Source organism: Neopelma chrysocephalum, unplaced genomic scaffold (assembly GCF_003984885.1).
Source record: "Neopelma chrysocephalum unplaced genomic scaffold, ASM398488v2 Primary Assembly neopelma1_89, whole genome shotgun sequence".
NCBI classification, from domain to species: domain Eukaryota; kingdom Metazoa; phylum Chordata; class Aves; order Passeriformes; family Pipridae; genus Neopelma; species Neopelma chrysocephalum.
The window spans coordinates 3,829,006-3,855,489 of NW_020897751.1; the positions used below are offsets into that span (position 1 = coordinate 3,829,006).

Consider the following 26,484-nt stretch of genomic DNA (forward strand, 5'->3'; position numbering starts at 1 on the left):
AAATCAGCAACCGGGTAACCTTCACTCTCTGTGAAGTCAGCAGTGAGAAACTGCAGGGAACAACACAGTTCACTGAGCCTGAAATCCCGCTTCTCTCTGCTTCTCTTCTGCTCCCAGGCACAGCAGGTGCACAATTGAGCTGAGCCCAGTACTTGAGACAAAGTTTCTCAGGAGTGGGATGCATTGGTATCACTGAAAAGCCACTGCACTTTCTCAGTTTTTGGAGACTGATAAAATTGCTGAAGGTTGCCAGCGAAAAGACATGTCATAACAACTCAGACCTGTGCTGTGAGGAAAATCACAGCTTCCACACAACAACTCTGATGTCACTTCATTTTTCCAGCAAATGGCAAAACCACACCTTTTCATGCAGGAAAGCAGAGCTCCACCATCACTCAGACCACCCACCCAAGCGAGTGACATGAAAGGTGGTCCCCGACAAAGCTGAGATCCAGTTAAAAAGAAATAAAGTACAATTTACCCCACGTTTCTTGATGGCCTTGTTAAGCAGCCTCACAACATCTGCTCCCTCCACTCCACTTGCTTTGAAGCGCTTCGTCCAGGTTATCAGAATACCCTGATAAAACAAGACAGCAACACTCAACATAATACAATAATAAGACACACACTGATTACTTTTTTTTCCTTAAAAACAAAATTTTATACTGCAAATGAATCTTCATGTCTCTTTTCTTATATGGCCTAACAACCCAATGTGAGACAACTGGTGGTCTTTGAGTCTAGTCACAGTTTGCTGAAAGATGGAAAATTGTTTTCCCCTCCCATGCTAGAAAGTGGTGTGTCTGCATTTCGTATTTTCAGCCTACTCTTCTCCCTGTTACTCCTCGACAGTTTTTCTTGGAAAACCATTTAATCCTTTTGGACCATGGAAATAGACTGCTTTCAGAAAAAGCTGACAGTGCGGGACCGACCACAGAGCAGGGATGTGCTGTTGGTATGTCCAGGACTCAGGGCAGTGGGGATCAGGCTACTGTACAGCTCCTGCCCGGCTTGTTTAACTGTGGGATCACGTTTATGGGCTGAGGCAAATGGAAATACTGAAAATGTAGCAATGTCTGTACCCAGTTTACAGCATGGATCAAAAAGGAAATCCTGGCATTGAATTCCTTGTCTGCAAACTGTCATGAAGAGCCCCCAAGGTATATCTGACCTTTTGCTATTTACATAATGACTAGCTGAATCAGAGCATTCAGTATACAAGTAAATAGTAATAAAAGAAAGAAAAGAGTATTGGCAGTAGTCAACAGGAAAGACAACTCAAACCAGCTCAGCCTTCCATACCCACAATACTCACATCTGTCACAACAGAAGCCCAGGAAGCTAAAAACCAGGAAAGCTGAAGCCTGTAGGCACAAGCAGCCATTGCCCAAGTGTATGTTTGCCCATACCTCAGCTTAAAAATCAAATTTGCCCTCCAAACCGGGACAGCTACAGGAGACAGAGGGCCAGGGCAGCTCTTTACAGACCAGGAGGTATTCTCCTACCACAAACTCAGGTTATTAAAGTTTTGTCACTGTGTTGCCCTCATTTAGAAACCTCATTTGACATCATTTAGAAACCCAGCAAAGCTCTGTTCTGCTGTGCAGGGAAACCACAGGCAAAGCCCTCTCTGCTGGCACAGCTTTAACGGGCTAAAGGGCACCTTGTTCCACATAACTTTTATAAGAAACTGGTCAAACCACACTGGCAACGAGCAGCTCCTCTCAGCTGTCTGTGACGCTGTGCTGGAAGGAGCTTTTGCTCTACCAGCAAGGCTTTGGCAGCAGGAAGGAGCCCTTGGAGTGCAGCAGGGTCGAGTGGGACCCAACCATGCAATGCCCACCTTGTCACCCGTGGAGAAACTAGGGACCACCCTGCCTCCTTCTGCCCACCAAGCACAACGAAACAGCACCCAGGCAAGCACAGCCTCACAGAAGCAGCAACCCAGGAACAAAGCTGGCCCACAGAATCCAGAAAAATGTATTTTTCAAACAGCCAAAACATTACAAAAACTCTCAGAAAGAGAGGTGAGGGGTTTTATTGGATTTGGTTGTTTTTTGGTTTTTTTTTAATTAAGAGACATCCTCCCTTGTCTCTTACTACCCCCACTGCACTCTGCCCCTGCACCCCACATGCTGCCTGCCTGCCCCTGCCCCACACAAGCATCATTCCATCCCAGCTTCAGCAAACCAACCCACAAACAAATGCCTTCCATCGTGCAGCTGAACAAACCTCCCAAGGGCAACTCAACTCCACAGCCACACCCCCAGCACAGCTGGTCAGGAGCCTGAGCCTTACCATGCACCATGGCCAGACAGGAGAGCCGCACCAAGGTCAGCTCATATCTCCTGATCCAAGGCAGGGAAAGGCAGCTGTTCTGAGACCCTGAGGTAGTCAGCACCCTTGGGCTCAGCTCTCAGCATCGCTCAACAAGTATGAAATGTAATAAAAATCGTGCCTCACCTGGCCCTCAGCACCAGCATCTGGGGGGCTGTTGCACCAGGCTAACCTAGAGACCTGCAAGCTGGAAAAGCAGGTCGGGCTTTAACAGGGCAACCTCTGCGTTTGGTGAAGGTTTAACTTTCCTGCACTCACTTGCTACACCGTTGCCATGGCAATGCTGTGCCGGGAGGCTGCTGAGTCACTCGTGATACAGTGAGCAAAAGGAGGAAAATCCCACAGCATCCTTGTGCTGGGAATCTGGCCAGTCACTTCACAAGGCTGGTTATTCCCACCCTTTTTAAAGCAGGCTGGCCCCAGGTGACCAGTGCACCCAGTCTGGGACATGGCTCATGCTCAGTAGGGACAGCTGGATCTGGATCCGTGGGTACACTTGTGAGGGTCAGCAAAACCAGAGCAAACCCTGCTGGGCTGGGTCCCTCCCAGTCACACCCCATGGAGAGGTGAAAAAGGCTGCACAGGAGGCAGGAAAAACCACCACGGTGTTTAGGAGGTAAACCATAACGCTGAGGAGCTCACCCACCAGGGACAGCACAAAACATCAGATGCCTCTTCCTCATGTTACCCAGCTCTTTCAAGCAGAAACATAAACACAAACACAGTCTGCCAGTGAAATATAATACTCATTTATCCCCAAAATGAGCCCTGTCTGGGATGCTGCTTTCATCGCAGTGTTTTAATAACACAGCAGCTCTTCTGCATATTAAGAGAATTGTGAAATCTTCTTACCTCATCTAGCTTGGACTGTCGACAGGGGAAAGAAAACGTAAACCCGACTGGCAATTTCTTGTCTTTGATCTGTTGTTTCTCCATGAAGTCTCCCAGGCACTCAGCAACGTGATCAAAAAGCTATAAGAAAGGTATAAAACCACCATGATTAGATATACAGCTTCAGGGAGAAAATGTTTCAAGTTCCATAATGAAAACTGCACGGGGTGAGGGGAAAGGGGAAAATAGCTGCTGCTCCAGGTTTTAAAAGATATATAAATGGCATAGCTATGAAAATACTCTCAGGCAGTGTACATTAACATTGTAATAATTAATAAACTATAAAATACATTGTCCTTTTACACACCTAATTCTGCAGGCATCTATTACACCCATATAAGAACACTTTTCATGAAACAAGGGGCTCTTGGCTCTCAAGCCTGCTGCAACCTTTCCACTTAATATTTGATGAGATCAAAAATGTTCTTTTAACCTTTCAACAACAGGAAGGAGAATCTCAAAAGAACACTTGGGATCCAGACCCACGGGAGGTTAAGCACTTTTATAATGACGCAGAGAAGATAACATCTGCTTCACTCAAGCATTGCTGAGACCAGAGAACCCAGCACTCTGCAGGAACCACCCAAGAGAACATCCTCTCTCAAATCTATTCCTAAAGCACACAACAAACAAACAAAAAGAACACCCAAGGGATTCGTCTAAATATTTTACGTGCTCTGAGAAACAACCCAAAATGGGGACATTTTCTGCATTTTTCGAACTGCTGAACTATGCAGGCAGCCTGTACTGGGCTTGTGGGTACCAATTCCCACCCAGTGCCTCGATGGCACCTGTGACCACTGCATGATGTGTCCCTGACAGCCAGGTCTGGAACCAGGCAGGCACAAAGGCCTCTCACACCAAGCCTTTTGGAAAGCCCCTCAACACTCAAAGCTGAAATCAAGTCCAAGCAATTGAAGCAACAAACATACACATTTGTATTTACCAGTACCAAAAAGCCAGACATGCCTTGAACTGACCCATACCACAAATGAATGGCAAACTATTAACAAGTCACTGCCCGCCCCAGGAGATAACTGGGCTTCACATTTTAACTCCCTGGAAAAAACCAACCAACCAACCAAAACCCCCAACCCTATCTGCAGCAGCATTGGTGGGACAAGACCAGGTAAACTGCCCAGGAGACTGGGGCTAACTGGCAAGGAGTACAAAAAGCCATCTGTTGTGGTTCCAATTAGCCCACACGGCCTTATTAAGAACAATTTAGAGTCTTGGAGAGGTGGGAATGCACTACAGACAGGCTGCAGCAATTACAAATGCTGAATAGGAATATTTTGCCCTTCGAGGTAGGTCAAGAATCGGTGTGTGTAACGTTACAATTAAACTGAACACCTTAAACCCATTCTTTAATTGAGGTCAGATTTGATTAAGCAGAAGAACAGTAGTTTCCCAGAGAGAATGTTGCCGTTCATTGTCCTGGGCAAATCAAGGACATTTTGCTGAGCCCACGCAGTGAAACAACATGGGAAAGAATGTACACTGCTGCACTTCTGGAAGACTATTTTCAGCTATTCAGATTAATGAGAGAGGAAGAGGAGTTATGAAAAGAACTATAGTTAAGTAACAAAATATGAGAATTTCTCCAGGAGGAACACAGAAAGAGCTGGAGTGTGTGTTTTGATTATGCTTTTCATCTGAAAGTATCTTGCTGAATACTCAATACTACTAAACTTTCAGCTGCTTCCAGGATTACAAACAAAAGCCAGGGGCCAACATCAAACCCCTGGGGAGTTCACAGAGCAGGAAGCAGAAACGTTGACTATATACGTTGCTACAAAAATCCCTCTCATGCAACGAACCACAACTGCACAGAGCAGAGATGAGATCTGCTTTCTAAGTCCAAAGGCAAAAAATCCCTGGGCATTCCCCATGGACTCCAAAGAGCCCGTGCACCTGCTGTGTTTGCCCAGGCAGCCCTGGCAGGATCTGCTGAGGCTGAGCTCTGAGCTGGCAGTGCTCTGGAGTCGCTGGGGCTCTGAGCTGGCAGTGGGCACGCGAGCGTAACCCGGGCAGGAGGTGCAGTTAACTATCAGCCACAACCTGGGCACTGCAGGAGCTGTGTCTGCTCAGTGAGGCACAGCCTGGCTGAACTACTGTTCTTCACACAGCACAGAGGGAAGGCACCACCCAAAAGCAGAAAACAGACAGGCACTTATTCATTTTGTACCATGGATGTTCGTAAGACTTTCCCTAAGGAGGCTCAAGGAAGTGTCTGTATGTGCCCATGCCCACGCTAACATCCAAACCTTGCCAGTGCCAAAGGACTCTGACAGAAATCTGAGGGAACATTACAATGTTCCTGTGGATTTCACTAAAGCAGGGCAGGTGGACCGAGGAAAAATCCAAATCCCCATTCACCTACAGGTGTGTGGTAGGGAACAGTGTGAGCCAAGTATTTTATCAAATGTCCGAGATGGACAGAGCGAACGCCGCAGCCAAGAGGGAAGGACCAGTCTGATTCCACACATTTATAGAATTGAAGCAATACAACCATGAGATGCTGAGCAATAGATCAGGCTTCATTAATTCCTCTGGCCATGAAGTTGCCTGCTCAGGCTGGGCTCCAAGAGGGCTCCACAAGGACACATTCAGCTGGCAGACGAGAGATGTTGGCAAGCAACTGAAGATCCGAGCTCAGGCTCAAGCTCCCAAATGGGGATGTTTTAAGGAGCAAGGAAACCACAGTTTCAGATCAGAACAGCCACAAATCCATAACCTACCTCCAGTGGCAGCAGAACACAAAAAGCAACAGCAAAATCAAGCCTCAGGTACGCTCCTCTTTGCTGAGCTGACATAGGAGACAGGCTTCTCACAAACTTTAGACCTGCTATTTCACCACTGAAATCAATGAGAGTTTTGCCCTTGATTTTGACAAGGAATAGACTATGACTGGCAAAGCTGTCAGCCCATGCCTAACAGATGGGAAAAAAAAGAGGTTTGAATGCCATGAAGTAGAAAATATCAAAATGAACCATGCTGGTGAGCCATGAAGCCATAAATCACAATCCTGCAACAAGCTGATTATGTACTAAGCTTTAAGAGTATAACTCACCTGAGTTAATGACACAGCTTGCTGGAAATCATTAGTAGCCTACCCCAGACAGGCAGTTCAGTCCAAGTATTCCACAAACCTGGTTTAGAGGTTTCAGGAAACCTCCACCATATCCATCAGTCAGAAGCAACAAACCATCATCTGTCTGTGCCTCCTGGGCATGCCCCATGCTGCCCTGTGAAGTCACAGAGCAAGCAATGGATATTGTCATGGGACAACTTCAAACCTGGCTGTAATTCTGATGATGCTTCCAGTTCTTCTTCTCCTGGTTCTCAAATACCAGGAGTGATTGTGCCCACGGGGTCAGTGGAAGCCTTGCTTGCCTCTCTTTCAGCTTAAAAGCCATGACAAAGCCTATCAGCCTGAGCTCCACGCTGCTGCTTCCTGATAGCCAAGTGGTCTTTGGGTATTTAAAAATTAAAACACAAGCATGACACAGCCGTGGAAAGAAAGCAGACCTGATGTCTCCTTTCTTGGCTTCTCCTGACCACCCTTATCATGTCTCCATCAAGTCTCCCCACACCCATCCATGGACACACAGCCTCCTGCTCCCAACCTGCCCCTGAGCAGCCCACCCAACTTCCCCGCCTCCACCAGCACCAGGCAGCTCAGCTCAGCTCCCCTCCAAAACCACTCTGTGGGAAAGCCACTGCCTGACCTCTTGGCCCAGAAATAAAGCAGTAAGGTAGGAAAAGTCTTTACAAGAAGGTTATTTTACTGCTGTGGTTCAGATATCACAGTAATGCTCTCACCAGTTCTACTGACAGGCCATGATTGCCACCTTACACTCACTACTGCATAAGAATGCAGCAGATACATACATTAAGGGTATTAAGGTGACTACAGAAAATATATTAAAGGTAGAAATGCTGTTCCCAGAATTTTTCTTTTTCTCCTCCTTTGTTTATTCTTCTGAAACAAGCTTTAAGTTACCTGCAGGTCTCATACTCCTAAGTAGCGCCTCATTCTAGTAAAAAGTGTAAAAACCTTGCTGTTTCCAACAATGAAAATTATTTGTTTTGCCTTATGCTGACACGGAGACAAATCTATCAGTAAAATATTCATTGTAATCCCCTTCCTGATCATAAAAAGAAAATAAATTCCTCCAAAGAACCCAATTTGAAATCCAAGTGAATGGATCCAAACATTTTCTACTCTTGGAACAGGGGAAAATAAAAAAAAAAACAACTTTCAATTATTCAGCAAAACTTAAGTTGAAGCTGTGCCAAAACATTCTATGAGCTTCCTGTAATTTTTCTAACGTACTTGTACTTTTCATGAGTGCTGAGTTGCTCAGACTGCCAGCACAGATATTTGGCTGTCATGGGGATTTCTATCCCTCACTTAACACTACAATTGCAGGGCTGGTCATGCTCATTGCTTACAAAGACTAAGTTGTTTTCCTGCTCTCCATTCATGCTCATGGAAAGTAACTTTACTATAAAAGCCAGAATTTTTATTTCCTGGTCATTTTTTCCCTAACTCATCCAAAAGTCTCCCACAGGATGACAGCAGGTTTGCAGCACCCATGCATGCTCTGTTACACTAAACACTGCTTATTTATGTTCAGTATCAACACAGAAGTCGAGTCCATGCACGCTATAGGTGCAACTGTTAAGATGCTACGGTCATTCCTGTGGGGCTTTCCTAAAATCTAAGCAGCTAATCTTTCCAGAAACCTCCAAGGGAAGAGGAGCTTACCCGTGTCCCACTGCCGTGCATGATATCTTCAGGGGTGTTATAAATTTCACTTTCCATCTGCACCGTCTGCTTCTTCTCATGTGATACCTTCACCCGCAGAATTCGGAAATAAGAACCACCAAGGTCCAGTGCAATGAAATCTCCTTTCTCTACGTGGAAAACAAGACACGGGTGATTAAAAACTGTATGCAGCACAAATCTGGGAAGTTAAGTGCAACACAGAAGCGAATGTCCAGTGCCTACAGCAAGGAAGTTCTACCCACAGGGCATCCATGCAATTTAACATGAAGTTGGTGGAATGGCAAAACCAGCCACCACAGGCAACTGCAATGAGGGTTTATCCAAAAAGATTGGACTAACAGTGGACAGTGTGTATCCAGATCTCATGATGAAGCTGCCAGATCAAAGATCTCAGGAGAAAGGCAAAAAAGATGTAGAAAACAGACAGTAAAATGAAGGGATGCCAGACAACTGATGAGCAGCCTTTTGCTGTAAGTAAACCTGTGTCATTTTGGCAAATAACCCTGAATAGTGGCTGGATTGTGCTTACTCTAAAATCAACAAATTATATGCAGATGTAATTAAAGTAGGACCACTTACTCTGCACCCAGAAAAGCTGAGATTCACTGCAAACTGCAGTCAGATAACACAAGTCAGAGAAACAACAGCCTGAAAAAACAGCCCTGTACTGCTGTAGGAGTTATTCACAAGTTGTGATGCCTTGCACAGAGCTCCTAAATACCTCCCCAGGAGCCAGAGAAATACTTAGAATACCTCCATCTCCCTCTATGATGGAGAGGTCTGAAGGCAAATCCACTACCCTCCAACCTCCCCAGACTTCAGGGTGCAGTTCAGGCCTGGCTACCTGAGGAATGACACTTTCAGCACCCCCAGCAGAGCAAGGCAAATATATCTGACTAACCAACTCACCTTATCAATGTTATCTCACCTTATCAATGTTATCTCACCTTATCAATGAGAGAGCAAAGACAGTGATCGTTAAAGTCCTGGAAAAGATAGTATTTATGGAGGCAGAGTGCACAGCTTATCCCCCAGGAGTGTGTGCCCAGGCTGCAGGGAACCCCCAGGGCTCTCTGCAGGCATTCCTGTCTGTGCACGGCATCCACCAAAGGCACACAGAGTTTTCTCATCCTACTTCCTTGTCAGCTGTGACTTTAGGAAGGGCACTCCTAACACTGCTGTTTTTCCACTTCTACCTAAATTCAACGTGGAAAGACCTCTGGCAGCTGGGAAGGCTGTTTGGACGTGTTACCTCGAACAAACTCCACGAGGATTTCCAGAGCCAGACCTGCCTCTGAGATTACTCTGTCTAATCTCAGATCAAAACTCCTGAAAGTCTGGCTTAGTGAGCTGTTCCTCCTCCTCGTTGCTCCATGCACCTCTGGGAGCCTCATCCCGCTCAGCAAAGCTGATGAGCTGGACAAGGCATCCCTCAGGGCAGGATCTTTAACAGAAACAGACCAAGAGAGGCAAAAGCACTGCAAATGCCCTTATGGTTTTCCAAGGTTGCAATACAGAAACAAAACACTGTCACATGAGAAACCACAAAGAACAATAAGCTCCATACAGAAAAATGTAGCAAAATGGCAGTGGGAGCCCCCAACTTCTAATAATCCTCCCAATTTTACTGTGCTGCAATGCAACTTCTCCTTCTTGCTGCTTAAGACACGGGCAAACTCAGTTTGCCAAAACACAGGTCTTGCAGTGCTTCCCTACCTGTTCTTGAGTAGTGTGGCTTTAAATATCACTTTTTTTACCAGTACAAATGTCATTTAAAACGTGAACATACCCAAACACATCCAAAAGGAGATGCAGTTCCCTTTAATGGGCTCGGCATAACGAATTCAGCAACTCATAACCCCTTCACCACAGCAAGTCCACCAGTCAAACATTGACCACAAGTGTCTCATTAAGCCAAATACTCATAAGATAAAGCTTATTTAGGTATCATCTGTTGAGTGCAAGCCACTACCTCCACTAATGGGAAAATCAACAGTGGAGCAGATGGCCCTTTTTCAAGCCTAAACGCACATCAGTACATACCTCAAACAAATACTGCACTTCAGAAATATCTCCCCTGTAAAAAAATTAATGGGTTAGCATGCTTGATTTCCAGCACCATCAAGCTCATTGCAAGGTAAAATTTATTAAGAATTATCCTTGTCACTCAAAAAGATCTCTGAACTAGATGTAAAGCTTTCTTTATGCAAAGTAGCGGTTTTCTTTTAGTGTATTTCAGGAATTAAACCCAAGTAGCAGCATTTAATCTGTGCTTTGCAACACCAAGGTGCAATCAAACCTGCCATGAATTTATCTAGGAAGAGCCTCTGAAAGCATTTTGAATTAGCTTAAGGTACCATTCTGGGCACTCTGCACAAAAAAGCCTTGTGGCTTTTGTAAATAAAACCAAGTCTGAATGAAGCAAAAAAACCCCTGCTAACACCAACACCTTCAGGGTCTCCAGAATTATTGCTCACAAACTCCTTGTTAGAAAAGTACACAAGCAAAGATCTGAAACTAAACAACAGTATTTTTCTGAATAGTCAGCTCCCATAATAATAATTGGACTCAGAGGAAAGAGCTTACAAGGCAGTAATGAGAGACAGGCCAGAGAAAAGGGCAGGCTTTCAGCCTCTGGCTTTCACGGAGGGACAGCTGAAGGCACAAATTGCCATCTTTGGGCACAGCAACACAGCCACATCCGTGAGGGCCTCCCAGAACCTTCTGGAGGAAGAGGGCAGGGGGCTCCATGTCTGTCCTGGCTGCACCCGTGCGGTGGCTGAGCCAGGCGTGACAGGCACAAGGGGGTGAGTCAGGGAAAGAAACACCACACCCACCCACAGCAAATATTGCTCATACCTGGGCTTGGAATATGCCCTGTCAGGGAAAGAAGGGAATGGTTGTGCCTGCTTCACTAACAGCTATCCAAAGATACCCTCGCCACCCGCATGTACGGATCACTATTGTGTTCTACAGAAATTGCCTGGGCAAAGCCCTGCCTTGCTCTAATCCCTGCTGCAAAGCCCTGCCCATGGCCTGCCCATCCTGGAGAGGCTGGCAGGAGCCAAGTGGGCACAGGATCAAGAACTGAGCACCCTGTACACAACACACAAGGCTGCTTTTTTAAGTAGGTGTGTCATACAATGATCTGAAATTAATGCCTTGGCATACACACATGCCCATGCTCAGCCAGGGCTACCCACTTGTCCTCAGTCCCAGCAGCATTCAGCAATCTCCCAAACCTCTCCTGGCCAGGTGCACATCACCTTTTTCCTGTGCCATATGGTATCTCAAAGTCTTCCCAGTTCATACCACAGAACAATTCACAGAATTATGTGACTCGCCACCAGCAGCTCAGACCTGTTGCCCTGCAATGGTTGATGGAGCAGGGTAGGGGGACAGGTCACTGCTCAACTAAACTCAAACACACATGGAGGAAAACACAGGGATTTCTGAGCCAGTAAAATTGCTGGGATTCTATGCAAAAGCCCTCAAATCACCTCACCTCACCTGCAAATCCTCAGTGCAACCCCTGCCCGTGACCCGGCTGTATGTGGCAGCTTTTGGCTTTCTCAACAGACTGTGAATTTCAACACAGTATTTCAACATAACAGCCAGCAATGCTGAATTAAGGGGAACACAGCATTCATATTCATTCTCCCTTTGCTTTTTTTTTTTAGACAGAGACTCAATTCTCAACTAAAATGCTTAAGGTGGCAGAAAGCAACAGCAAAGCAGAACTATCAAAGATTTCCACCTGCCAGACAGCACCAGGAAGTTACACAAAGCACCAGGCCTCATGTTCTTTCACCAATAAATTCTTGATTATAACTCAAAAAAAAAGAAGAAAGCCTCAAAACAGATAACTCTGTTATGCAGTTCTTGCAACCTTGCGATTTCTGCACGCAGGGACATCATTTGTGGTAGGTACCAAACTGGTTAACCTCCTCACGCTACGTGAGAAGGAAACCCAGTGTCACTACTAAATAATAAACACTATTATATAATGTTTATAAATATATTTATGTTCTCTATATATAGTATTTATTTTTTACAGACACCAAGTAATTTATAAGTAACAACAATAATTAATCACTAAATCTTCCAGCATCTGCAGGAACAGACCTGCACACAGAGGGGGAGCTGCCTTCAAAATGCTGCCTGGGCTTGCCAGGAAGCAAATCCCCCTTGTTCTTGGTGGTGACTGGTGTATTTCTAACAGGTTTCCATGAAGCACATCATGTTTAACATGGAAAACAAACACTAAGCTTCTTACCTGAACCATCAGGAATGGACCTGACAAACGTGGGAAGCATCTTGACTGCAGCCGTGGGGTTAAAATCCCTGGAGAGGCCGTTCTTCATCTCCCTCCTGAAGCGAGCCATGACATCCAGCAGCGTTTCGTCCGAGAGCCGCATGGCATAGAGGTATTTATCAATCTGGGGACAAACACACACCACCACGGAGTGGAAGACTGCCCTGAGGCACCCAGGTGGGGCTACACCTCTCCCTAACTGCAAGGAGAGTGTATAGCCCCAGCTCTGCTTTAGGGCTCTGGCCAAGCTCACAACACAGCCACACGCTTCATGCCTTGTCTTCTGACTCCAAATCATGGAAAACCGGCAAGCTGTACATGAGCTGAAGCCCACCCCATCCTACTGCTTCCCACGGCACAATCCAGTCCCACACCATTGCCTCCTCTTTTCCACTCAAAATGGTCTGCCCATAGCCTCTCACTACCTCCAGCCCTTGCTCCACTTCTCAGCTCTCCTGACTATCCATGAGCTGAGCTAAAAGTCCCTCTTTTGGCACCCTGTCCCAGCTGGGGTGATGTGGATGTCAGAGGTGCTTTGTATTTAAAGCCTTACATTGGGAAGGACTTGCCACACCAGTTTCGGGGCTACATCCCAGGCTGAGAAATTATTTCAGTGCAGCAGACCAAAGCTATCACAGCCAGAGGCTCAGGACAGGCAGAATTTGGCTGTGGGCAGGTGGCATCTTCCTCCATCAAATTAAAAGTTGTTGATTTCTCCCTTGTGGCTTCCAATGACAGGAACTTTCTTTACCTCCCTGGAAAAAGGAGGTGGTTCTAGTTTTCCAACAGTTTTGCTTTCCATAATATTACAACCACCTTCACCATCAGGAAGACAGAGATGCTTTGATGCCCAAAAAATACAACTTGTCCTTGGGGGTTCTTGCCAAACACACCTCTCACTCCTTTCATCTCAGCTGCCAGTCTATTCTCACCTTGTTTCTTTACTTGCCTTGGAAATTTGGTTCTGCAGATGGCTCAGACTGAAGCCACACCTTCAGGATCACTTTTGCTTTCAGCTTAGCAGGACCAAGAAAATAAAACCCTGCCCATGCTTTCTGTCCTCAGCAAAACTGGAAAAGCCACCTCCTTTTAAACCCCATGCCAGCTCTGTGCCAAGGGTGTTCTGGAAGCCTTGAGAGCAACTCACCTCCAAGCTGGCACTATGTCTTACAAGACCAAGGCCACGGTAAAACACCCCCTGCAACACATACGTATGCAAGTGCTCCATATTCCAGGGCCTTTGAGACAGGAAGTGATGAAAAATGCCATTCACAAAAGAAATGCAATCAAAATGTAATTAAACTCTAAACTGACCATAAAACCAGCGCCGATTTAATGGCTCGTGTAGAAAGTCCACCTGCCACGTGTAGTCAAGGCCTGCACCAAAGATAGTGTATCTCCCTGACTCAGACACCCTCAGTGACCCAGCAGTTATGTACACAGCCAGGGAGGAAGGCAGGGATGGTGCTGCTGGGCACAGCTACCCAGCCTGATCCCAAACCACAGCCCTGGGCCACAGGGGACACGGCCAGAGGCTGCACAAGCTATGAAGTTTTCCATGTCATTGCTTGCAGAGGAAGAGCAGAAGGGGCTGTAACAGTGCAACAATACCATGATTGATAACACCACGATGAAATGAGACCGTGCATTTTCCCCACGAAGCGGTGACGTGACAGTGCAGGCGTACAGCTGAATGGCAGAAGAGCTGAGCTCAGGTTCTCTGCAACACAGGCCAAATGCAAGACCCCAGGGCAGCATCCCCACATCCCAGCTGTGTCCTGGGCCACCCTGATAGGCTGACAGCCCCTTCGCAGTGACAACCGCAGCCAGTCACCAGTGTCATTTCACTCCAAGAATAAAATCCTGGATGGGACCTGCCCTTTCTGCAGCCCCAAACGCTGTGGGGATGGATGCAGAGGCTGCTGTCAGGCTGAGTAGGAAAGTCTCTCCTCCGTGGCAAACCCTGACATGTTTTTTTTTAGCAGAGTGTGTAAAGCCATGATGTCAGAGGATGAGGCTATTTCTTTTTAAAGGAGGGGGGAACCAACTCTTTTTCAGGCTGAGCTTTCAGCAGCCCACGCTGCCGTTCAGAGGGGTGATTCCCCAAATCTTCCAGTGAAAGCTACACTAACACATCATTCACACAATCAGATCTCACCTTGCAATTAATACACCCCCTCTACAAAGCCCCACTGCTGCAATCCTGCTCCCAGAAACAGGGAGGAAGGATTCCACCCCCCACTGAAAGTCCTGTTGTGAACGCAGGTTTTGGCGTTTGCACAGTCAGGACTGACAAGCCCATTCTCCCCACCTCTGCCCCTGTGCTGCCCTCAGCAGCGAGGGAAAACGGGAGGGAGGGCTCTTTTTGCTCCCGTGGAAACCCAGTGGGCATGTCAGTGCCCTTGTACAGTTGGGCTGGACCCTCCTGCACTCGGGAGCATCGAGTAGCACCAAGGCCACAGGGAGGAAGGCAGGGGACACGGAGCCTCTGCTTGGAAAAAATCACTCCTGTGTGTTACAGCTTCCAAAATCAAAAAAAAAAAAGGCAGGGTTTTTTTTTTCTCCCAGGCAGGAAAAGGGTTAGTCATTCCAGCAGTGTGGTGGCAAGGGAATAGGCACTGCTCTCCTGCGCTGGCAGTACATGCTCCTGTTTTCCCTCCGAGGGAGAACTCCCAGCAAATAGCCATAAATAACTTGGGGCAGGGGGAGCTGGAGGCTGGATTATGGGATGGAGATTTAATAACTCCCAGCTCTGTCTGCAATAAAAGCCGATCAGAGAGCAAATCTCAGCCTGATCCACAGGGAAGCTGCAGAGAGGCTGGCAGGGACAGACGGGAGCCGCTGGCAGCACCCAGACAGACCCACAGTCCCACTGAGGCTCCCATGGATGGGAGTCAGGTGCCAGCCCTTCCCAGGGGATGGCAAAGGGCAGGAACAATTTCAGGCAGGCAGCTGCGTGGGCAAGGAGCAGAAAACGCTCCTTTATTTAGCTGCCACCTCAGAGACAACCCCCGAAGAAGGGCAAAGTGCCATACAGGAGTCCTCCAGAGTGCTATAGGAGTCCTCCAAGAGCTCTATCACTTCTTTTTTTTTCTCATTTGCTTAAAAAAAAAAATACAACCAGCTAGACAGAATCTATGAGCAATTTTTTAAAAATAGGATTTCATAATCTGAACCATGTTCACGTAATTTTTTCTGATCACATAGGAAAGACACTCTTTGTAATTGGGGAAAAAAAGTTTCTGAAAATCCAGGCATTTCAGTAGTTCTGAATAATTATAAGTGCATAATGAAACAGGCAGCACTTAATGAAACAGGGCATTCCTTAAACGCATGCCTCATTCCAGGGACAGTGACAACAGTCACTGGTATCCAAGAAGAGAGCACTCCCACAACAATTTCAGAAATCATTAGCACTTATTTTACTGACATAGCCTTTGCACCAAAACCCTTCACCAACGTAAATATTTTTCTGCACAGCTAATCCATTCAGCGTGAATAAGATTCATCAGGAGCCAAGGCATGTTAAAACAAGTAGGTTAAGACATTCTGAAACTGTTTATGCTTACTTATGATTTATCTGATTGGTTCCTAAAAAGCCTTTATAGGAGCAGGTCACCAATAAGGGCTCTTTCTTGATGCCAGTTGTTACATTTTACACTCCATTCCATTACAGTTTTTTCAAGGTTAAACAACGTTTAAATGTGACTCTTGGATTGCAAGATTTTTTCTTCTCTCTTCAGGTAAGACAACAAAAACATATTGTTCCCCTGACAGGCAGAAACCAGGCAACACCCAGAGGCTCCCTTTGCTGGGCTCGGCTACTGCAGGTACAAACCTGTTGGAAACAAAAGGTACTCCAAGGCAGTTTTACAAAGCTCTCCTGCACACTGGCCAGGGGCACAGCTCCCAGGGATGCTCCATGACACCCTTGGCCCTGAGGATGGGAGTTGGTCCTTCAGAGAAATCAGGGCCTGGGTTCAGCTTGTGCAAAGTGCCCTGTCACAGCAAGGGTGCTGAGCTCCTGCTGCTGTCCCCACAGTGTCACAAACATCCAGGGAACAGATGTTTTCAAAAACAACTGGATAATTTAAGCTGCTTGGAGCAAACTCACACATGTCTTCATACAGTACAGGGCATCCCACATTGCCAGCTTGCTGCTGCACAGAGAGGTGACATGCAAGGGCCATTACAGGTGGATTCACTGCAAAATGCCCCCTTGCAGGGGCCACAGGGCTGCCAGCATCCGATGAACCCACTCCTTCAACACTACACAGCCACCCTGCCTATTCCTCCTGCTTGCCACGATTCATCCTGGAAAATACTCTAGGAACTACAAATTTGAAAAAAATTACACTCAAATTTAAAGGGGTGCATAAAAATCCAGCAAAATCCAGCACAGAAGCACTAGTTCTTAGACCCAGGATACCCCAAGGGCCTGGAACCACCAGCCCTATCCATGCCCCTCAGCAGGGCTCCCACCACGGAAAGGCAGCGCGGAGCATTAGAGCCACACAGGGATGGGAACACACAAAAAAAAAGCAAGGATGGGAATTCAAAAAAAAAAGAAGAAAACAGGGTCACAAGGGGAAAAGAATGCTCAACCTTTGCTTGCTGGTACTTTTAACCTGTTCACACCCCTCCTATGACCCAGAGCAGCATCCTGAAGGTGACCTGCAACCTGTGCCACCAAACGCCGAGCCGATGGCTGCAATGGACCAGCGAGGCAGAGGAGCTGCCACCACGGCCAGGACACCCAGGGTACAGCGTGGGGAGCAGGGACAATGCCTTGTGTGGCAGCCCTCGGCCCCAGGCACGTACCAGCAAAGTGTTGCCCTTCCGGAAGCAGAGAGGAGAGGGAGGGACCTGAAATGAAGCCATGCAGGCACGTATCCCTAAAAGCGGCACACTGATGGAGCACAGACCTCGGAAGCAGCACGCTGAGATGGAGCAAAACCACTTTTGTCCCCCAGGGAACCAGGGAGCGGAGCCCACCAGCTCCCAGCAGCTGTGGGGCAGCAGAGCCTCTGGCTGCCACTGACACCCTCCCTACAGAACAGTCAAAGGTGAGGGGCTCAATATCTGTTCCAAAAGCATACAAACAGGAAAAGACGTCTTACATCCTCCAAAACCAGCAGCCTGCCTTTTCTTTTTTTTTTTTAATTGGGCTTAATTATTTTATTTCCTTTTCCAGACAAAACCAGATAGATCCATTAGAATGCTTTACAGCTCCCTGGCCAAACCATTTCCCGTGCTGTCAGACAATAGGAGCCCCATGGTGCCAAACCAGCCTGCAATAAATAACCCCCAGAACACCACAGTTTCCCTGTGCTCCCTCCATGCCTTCCCCACAGCCCTTCTACCACTGCTGGGCTGCCGTGCTCCCTTGTGCTTATCTTGGCTTTCTAAATATAACCCACGCAGCGAGACAGAGAAGGCCTTACCCAGGCACGCATGCCTGGCACAGCAGCAGCACTTACAAATCCTACGGGAAAAGGAACATAATGGGCCTGGGGCATAGGGAGAGCCACGTCTGTGGGGCCAGAAGGTGCAGGACGGTGCAGGCTGAGCAGCCTCCAGCCCTCGCCAGAGTCACTGGGTGGAAAAGCAAAAGACCTAAACCACGGAAGGCGACCCGGAAAATATGAGGCGCTGCCTCGGGTTGTCTCCGAGGGAGGAGTGGGCACGGGTGAGCACGTCTGGAGTGGGGCAGGATGGGTCACCCACACACGGGAGCTGAGGTATCCCCTGGCACAGCTGGAGGCCCGAAGGGAGGAGATGCTCTCCTCCTCCTGGCTGGGGAGGTTCACAAGCCCCGGGAACAGTACAAATCAGCGCTGCTCATGTTGCCATTGGGGCTTCCCCAAAATATTTTAGGGATGCCTGCAGCCATGCGCCCAGGTGGGTCATGCAGCGCGCCCAGGTGGGTCACGCAGCACGGCCGGAGGAGGTGGCAGAGGGGAAGCCTCTGTTTCCTGACGTCAGCCCGGCTCGGGGATGTTTGCAATTATTTTCCCAATTTGTGTCCCCACATCCCTCGCCCCAGGCTCCCCGCTTCCTACAGCTCTGCAATATGCTCAGCCGGGCCCTAACTGCCGTGTTTTTATCTATCCTGTGCTCCGCACCCTTTTCCTTCTAGCAGTGCTCAATTCCAGGGCTGCACCAACTACACAAGAGCAACCAGGAGAAGGTTGCTGAAGGAAAAGAAAAAAAGCCTATGGAAACGCTCCTTTTTAAGCACAAATGACAAGCATTTCCTGTAAATTCTGAACCTGCAGTGGCACATAATTCAAAAACTACCTGCTCCTCGCCTGCTGGAGTGACGACGCCCGCAGATACCCTCGGGAAGAAGGGGAAATCCCCTCTTCAGGGATGCTGGTGCCCACCAAAAACCCGAGGAGCCACCACCCTCCGCTCAGTGCCAAAGCCCCCCAGCTCCTGCCTCGCCTTGCTGAGCTCAGTCCTGCGGCCTGAGCCGCCGCTGTGCATCCATCACCCACGCCCCACTCCCATCTCCAGCGGGGATGCTCGGGGCGGGGGGCCTTAAAACCGGGGTTATCCCCCTTTCTCCCACAGCTGGGTGGCTCTGGGGACAAAGCAACAAAACCAACGGGGGAGGGGGGGAATTTTAGAAAGTGGAAAAAAAAAAGAAAAAAATGGAAAAAAAAAAAAAGCAGTGCGGGCCGGGGGCAGCCTTGGGGCGGGGGATGTCCATCTAACCTTTTTGACCTGGTCCTCCTTCAGCTCCGTGAAGTAGTAGGCCAGGAGCTGGGCGGCGATCATCCTGCCGGCTGCACGGCGGCTCCGCGCACGCAGCGATGCGGGGCCCGGGGATGGCCGCGCCGAGCCGAGCCGAGCCGAGCGCCGCCCCTTCCTCCTCCTCCTCCTGCCGCTCCTCGGGGCCGCCCCGGCCCCGCCCGGCGGGACGTGCCGGCGGAGGGCGCGGGGCAGCGTTCCCGGCCTGGAGGAGCAGCAGCAGGGCGATGCCCGGCCGTACCCCGCAGGGTCTGTGCAGCAGCCATGGAGGCAGCATGCTGAAGGCTGCCTTAAAAAAACCACACGCACACACACATAAAAACCCCCTCCTTCTTGGTGGCCAAGGGCATCCTGGCCTGTATCAGCAAATAGTGTGGCCGGCAGGACCGGGGCAGTCACTCTCCCCCTGGACTCAGCGCTGGTGAGGGGTCACACCTCGAGTGCTGTGTGCAGTTCTGGGCCCCTCAATTCAGGAAGGACATGGAGAGGCTGGAACACAAATCTGATGAGGAGCAGCTGAGGGGGCTGAGACTGGAGAAAAGGAGGCTCGGGAGTGACCTTATCGCTTTCTACAACCACTGACAGGAGATTGTAGCCCAGGTGGGGTCAGTCTCCCAGTAATCAGCGACAGGACAAGAGGACATGGCCTTAAGCTGTGCCTGGGGAGGTTCAGGTTGGACATCAGGAGGAATTTCTTCACAGAAAGGGTGATCAGACGTTTAATGGGCTGCCCAGGCAGCTGGTGGAGTCACTGTCCCTGGAGGCATTTAAGGAAAAACTGGACATGGCACTTAGTGCATGGTTTGGTTGATACAGTGGTGTTAGGCATAGGTTGGACTCAATGACCCTCTGTGATTCTCTGAAAATACCCTAAACCAAAGAGTCAAATCTTTGAGAAAATAGGAAAACTTCAGGAATCTCCACTAAGCTCAAGTATCCCCTGCCTGGGTGTGATCCTGCAGCCCTGGACAGATGGCCAAGCTGCTGGAGACCCACGGGGGGCCCCAGAGTCACTCTGACAGTTGTACTTTCAAGGACCCCACATTCATATTCCATCAGAAATTCCCCATATCAAAGGTGCTCTTGGGCACATGGTGTTGATACTTGAGGTGTCCTGTGCAGGAACAGAAGTCAGACTCGATGATCCTTGTGGGTCCCTTCCAGCTCAGGATATTCTACGATAATACACTGATGGAGAGGGCCTCTCCTCCCTGTGTGTGACGCCCACATTTTTGCCACACTGGAGCATGTTTCTCAGCATCCCGAGGAGGCATCCACCACCAGGAAGGGTCTTAGGGCCCACATACAGATAAGAGAAGCGACACAACGCCCCTCTGAAAGCTGAGGCCAAGTGCAGATGCCAAGTGACACATGTCAGGAGCCCAAGGGGCTCTTGCCTGCCCTGTCCATCCACAGGGACAGGAACACACACCCATGCATAGGGTGGTGATGCTGGAGGCGTGATTTGCATAGAGATTGTCTACCACAGTCTAAGTGATTAAAAACCTGCTTCTTGAGTTTCCGGCTTCCTTTTCAGTGCTACTTTAATTAAATGGTTTCACTGGCCAAAATCAAGAGCTGCTTTGGCAGACACATCCTCCTTCAGACTGCCCTAGTCACTGCAGGCAGGATGGGCAGGATTTCCTTCTCCGCCTCCAAGCTCAGAAAGATTTTCATCAAGCGTTTCACTGCTCTGCACGGTGTTACTCCTGCTTGTTTGCTTGGCAAGCTAATGAGCAACATTCCCAAGCTCCCTGGCACAGGCAGGCTGCCTGTCTGCAGGCACAGCGGCATCGCCCTGCGACCAGGCACAGCAGGAGCTCACAGGCAGCACAGGAACGTGGGGCTGAGCTGAATCATCCCAGTGTCCAACGTCACCCAATCCCTTACACAGGCTGACCAAGCTCTTGCTCAGATGTAATTCACTGCTCAGTCATGCTCCGCCCCTTCTGCTGGTCAGAAACTATTTTTAATTCCCAGCCAGGCTCGCTCCTGTTTTCAATCCATCTGTCATCTGCTAAACCGTGTCTTTCATCTGAGATTGCTCTCCTCACTCTCGAGTGTTCACTTTCTATAAACACACTGAAAGTAACCCTACACATCCCCAGCTTTTGCTTCACTAGGTGAGACAGACTTGGTTCTTTTTGGTCTGAACACTGCCTGACACTGCTCACTTCACACAGGTTCTTTGTTAGTGGAGCTGCCTCTACACAAGGTTTACAAACCCTACTATCTATCTGCTCCATCCCAGACACCTAACCACCACCTAAAATACACAATACTCCCTTCAGGTACCTTGCTGCAGGAAGGCTTACACAATTAAAACACTTGGACAATCACACAGGTAGACACTTGAGCAGGAGGTGGTTCATGTAAGAAAGTCAAAAGCAATTAGGGGACGGCCAAACAAGTATTGCAAACAATTGGGTTTGTCTTCAGTTGCTCAGTGTGGCATTCAGGAAAAACGAACTGACCACCCAAAAAGCCACTAGAGAAAATGTAACAGTCCATTCAAGGTGAAACAGCTGCAATACTTAAACATGTGGTATTTTTAAACTCCGTGCAAAGATAAGAGTGCATGACCAGCTTTGATGCTGTAACCAGCACTGGGATGAACAAGATGGAAGGGCAACTAAATACCCCTGTGGACACCCCAACCCTTTGCAAGCCTTCTTTGCATTGCCAGGCCAGCAGTGAGCACCCAGGTGTTATTTTGGGGGGCCTGGGAGGAGCTGTGCACAGGCTGCCAGGCAGGAGCAACCAGCTCTTTATCTCGGGCTGCGGGAGTCTCGTATGAGCCCTGGTTTTTCCCTTCTGCTTCACTGGAAGGGATCAATTCAGCAGCCAATTAATTACTGGCACCTCCTATACTCTGCCAGGCATCCAGCAGGCTGTTTTGAAAGCCACTGTCCTTTAAGACAAATTACTGGAGGCTGAACGTGACACCTGATGACTTGCAGCTATTTTGATTCACTTTAATCTTATTGTCCCTATTTAACTGTAGTCAAGTGCTTCAAGTGACTCAAGTAATTCTGTGCATCAGCCCTCCTGGATGTGTTTTGGGGTTTTTTTCCCCCTTTGCCTGTTTCTTCATTAAGTGTTCACTCTCTATACAAGTCTGCATTCCAATCAGACTCCTATACAATGTGGGGATTTTTTTTAAGTCATGTCCATCACATAGTTTTGATGCACGCAGCTGTTAGATGCTTTCTACTTTTATAAGTAAACAATTAGGTTGTAGTTGTGTTTGTTGGCTTTTTTTAAGTGTCTGGAAAATGATTGATCCCCTTTTCCCCCCCATTACATTTTCTTTCACAGTTCTCAAAACAAAGTGAAAGAAAGCACCCTCTCTAATAAATAGTAAGTTCCCAGTTTGCGACAGCATCTCTGATTAACAAGGGAATTTTTAGGTAGCCTTTGAAGCTCCCTTTCCAGGGCAGGAAACCACACACCTGCACTAAAGAAATCACTGTTCATTTGTGCTGAACTTAGTGCAGAAGCTACAAAGAAAATCTAAAAGCAGCAGCGATATCCATTTGATGAGCAATTCGGCCAAACAAGGTTAAATACGTTACACAATTTCACCTTGCCAGGGGGCACAGCAAGCAGGCACTACCACACAGCCAGCCAGGATGCTTTAGCTCATGTTTCCCCTATGAGGAAACAAAATTAGCTAGGAATGCCTTGAGGGCAGCTCACCCCACCCACAGGAAAGGCCACTCCATGTGCGGACAGAGCGGCACACGCTCTGAAAGGGGGTTTTATGCTCCTGGTACAGCACACCAAGAGGATGTTTCCAAAAGATGTTTAAGGCACAAGGACTAGCAATGGGTTCTGGCATGGTTTTGGCTTGTTTTGTTGGAGATGCTCCAGGGAGAGGGTGAGTTACTTTTTAATGAAGTCCGGTTGGAAGGATTTTAGCACCATTCACCACACTGAGCATTTGACGGCCAAACTGCAGAGCTACAGGTTTCAAGAGTTAAATCCCTCCAAAGACACGGCAGGATTTCTGTAAGCTGTGTACTAAGCAATTAAGGATCACAAACAGCCACGTCCAGATTCTAGACTGTGGCCATGGTGAGAGCATAGTGGAGGAGGAAGCAAATCCAGCAAAGGAGGAGTGTTGTCTACTGGTTCACATGGGAACAGAGACTCCTGGGGCAGAGGGAGATGCTCTGTGTCTCAACCCCCCATACCTGCCAATACATCAGGCAGATGTGTTGGCTTTTATTCCTTTAAACTGGTTGCTGTTCTTCAGCATCAGAGGGGTGCAGAGACCACGACCCCCACAAACCCAAGAAAACCAGAAAGCAGATAAACACAAGCCCCAAACCCATGGCTTACAATAAAGCCCCACTATTTGGAAGGCCTAGATGATAATTTCTTTTTAAACCTCTTAGTGACTGCAAGGTTCATTGCATTGGGGGCAAATCCCATTATTCCATCTTTAGTTAAATGATACTTCCAAAAGCTGTGGGCTGCGTGAGCTACATTGCAAAGGACTTCCCAAATCTGCACATAGGTGGGGAAAAGAGGAAACTGCTCCCTGGAGTCACACCACCACAAAACTTAATATCTAGCTCCTGTGTTGCACAGCAGAGCTACTCTATGCTGCTTTCCAACCCACTGAAGTTTTCTAACACATCCAGCCTGCTGACATCCCCTGGCACTTTGCATGCAAGCCCACTCACTTTGCTCTTCCCTTACACACTGAAAGTGAAACACAAGTGTAATCCATCCAAACTCATCTCCTTACTTCCCCTCCTGTCCTAGGTATTCACCACAGCACCTTCCCTCTCTCCAGTGCCAGAATTACAACTCATTTTACATCTCTGCATAGGAAAGCAATAACCATCCCAGTTTTCTGACTCAGCTGAGGGATCCTGCATTAGTTAAACATTTTTTTCCATTGAGGTGAGAGCTGCTGCATCAAGCAAGCACTTTTTGTAGGGCATTAGTACTAAGTCGTTATTGCAGCTTATATACCCATAAAGCAGACCATAAACACACACACATCTACATGCACACAGAAGCAAATCAACAAACTGAGTTTGTAAGGCAATAGAAGGGCATTGGTCTTTGGGTGATGAACCCAATGTCAATGAGTTGCCTTTCTTGACCAGGAGATTAATCATTTATTTAATTTCATAAAACATCTCAACTTCAGCAAACTGAAATGAGCACAAATGAACATTTCTGACGCCTACTAAAACTCCAATTCTAGTAAACAATGTTAAAAGAAATTATTAGAAAAAAGGGCAAAATATAGAGTGCAAACTGGTTTCGAATTTCAGAAGGGATAAGTTTAAAGTATTTTACTTTACTGATATTTTCAGAAGAGGCAGTTCAATACCAGTTAAAGAATGTCTGCATAACCAGCAATTCACTTAAGTGATGAGCCAGTTACAATGATTTAAACAAAAGAAAATATAGCCTAATTTATTGTACTATATAGAGACAGCTTTCCTAAATCTGCTTTCAGCTCCTCACAGACCACTGAGCTCGTTTGTCAAAGTTCAGCTCTTAACACACTGACTGTATTAGAGGACATACAAAACCAAAGGCAGTCCTTCAGCCCTGCAAGGACCAGTGAACCTCAGCAGCCAGCTGGTTTCTGTGCACTGGTGTGCACTATCCCAGGAAGGGTTGGATGGCAGGGTCCCAGTCGGTGCCCTTTAACGACAGTGCACCTTTGCTCTGTGAGCAGTAAATCCATAATGAAGAGCCAGGATTTCCAGCACAGGGAACGAGACCTGCCCCTCTGTTTTGGCTTTCCACTAACACAAAACAAGGCAACAACTCTCAATCCAGAGATATCCACTCAGGATACACCTTTCTCCTTGACCCAGCATTTGATGCTAGTGCAAATCAGCTTACATCACAAGCCCCAAACCCACAGGGTGCCAGCATTAATTGAAGAGGCTTTAGGTTTGTGCACCTTTTCCAGCAACACTCAGCGTAAGAGACCCTCCTGCCAAGCCAGGTTAATACCCTCACAACATGGGGCTCTCCCCAGTAAGTGAAGGACCTCCACCCTTTAGCCCAGGAGGGGTGAGAAGCAGGTACTTACTTTGCACAACGGGGAGCAGCAGGAGCCAGGAACATCCACGGCATTTGGCTCCTCCTGCGTGGCCATAGCAGGAGCACCTCTTGCCACGTCACATGGTCATCACAGGGGGCTGTCAACAAGAAAAGAGGCAGAATTGTAGGTTTTCACATCTCCTTCCCCAGCCTCAAGATGCCTTTGAAAGCCACACTCCCCACAGACAGGTGCTCTCTTAAAAACCCATCCAGCGGCTGGGATACAGCAGACACAGACTCACTGTTGCCATCACCCCAAGAGAGGGGAAACAGGGGACATATGGGTTGTGGACCACAAGTGGGACCTAGAAGAATGGTGGGAATGGGGAACATGTTGGCAAAGCACTGTCCCTTGCATAGCTCCCAGATGCAGCAGTGCCGTGGGATTCCTGCTGCACTCAGGGAAGGAGGGCTTAGCAAGCAAATGCTGTGTGGTGAAACACCTGAGTCCTGCTACAGTTTGTTGTTCCAATTAAAAGAACCCACAAAGCCTTGAAAAAAACAAAATATTCACATTAAAACTCAGTACAGGAAGACAGTCACAAATGCTAGACTTGCAGCTAAGCATCATCTAGGAGCAACTTTGAGCTGTGATGATCTGGTGATACCTTTTTTTTTTTGGCCAAAGTCCAAAGCTGTCTCAACAGAGGCTGGGGGAAGATGCAGACAACACCTCCGAGCAAAATTCTGGCTTCTTCAGCTTTACAGGCTGTTGTCATTAAACATTTTAAAGTGGGATCAGAAACCCAGTGAGGTCAGCCCTGGCCAGGTCCTGGGGCATCTATGCAGCCTATTCGGGGTTGTCCTCTCCCTCCACCCCAACATTTGTTCCTTCAAGCCACTCTGGCTCTCTCAGGTCTCTCTTGGTGCCCGTGCCCAGGGGCAGCAGTGGGACTGAAGGATCTCTGTGAGGAAAAGTGGGAACTGCCCCAAGCTGGGCTCTCCTCCAGCCTGTGGGGAGTCTGCAGTGGGGCAGGTATCCATCCTGGTGGGCACTGGTGCACACTGGTAACACTTTTACACTGGGGAAGGTGTTGCCTTAATTTTGTCTTTGTTTCTCACCATCCCAATCCTCTTTAATTAATATTCCCCAAGTGGAGACGTTTTTGCCCATGATGGTGATTGGTGAGCCATCTCCCATCCTTTTGTTCACCCATGAGCTTCTTCCTCCTATTTTCTTCCCCGTCTTGCTGAGGAGGAGACTGTGAGCGTGCTGGGTGGGCATCAGGCAGCCAGATACAGCCAACCTGCCACACCAGGTCAAATACAAACCTAGAAGAGACTTGGACCCCTATTTTCATTCTCAGAT

At 48.0% G+C, this 26,484-nt stretch overlaps 1 protein-coding gene across 1 annotated transcript in view; it reads right to left on the reverse strand.

Moving 5' to 3' along the window:
* Positions 1–19,226, reverse strand: part of HK1 (hexokinase 1) — a 34,612-nt gene extending 15,386 nt beyond the window's left edge. Inside the window, exons 1-5 of the mRNA XM_027693082.1 lie at positions 19,059–19,226; positions 12,300–12,462; positions 8,003–8,151; positions 3,190–3,309; positions 482–577 (exon numbers count right to left, since the gene is read on the reverse strand). Coding sequence (XP_027548883.1) covers positions 482–577; positions 3,190–3,309; positions 8,003–8,151; positions 12,300–12,462; positions 19,059–19,121 — 591 coding nt within the window. The 5' untranslated portion in view covers positions 19,122–19,226. The remainder of the gene's footprint in view (positions 1–481; positions 578–3,189; positions 3,310–8,002; positions 8,152–12,299; positions 12,463–19,058) is intronic.
* Between the last annotated feature and the right edge of the window lie 7,258 nt (positions 19,227–26,484).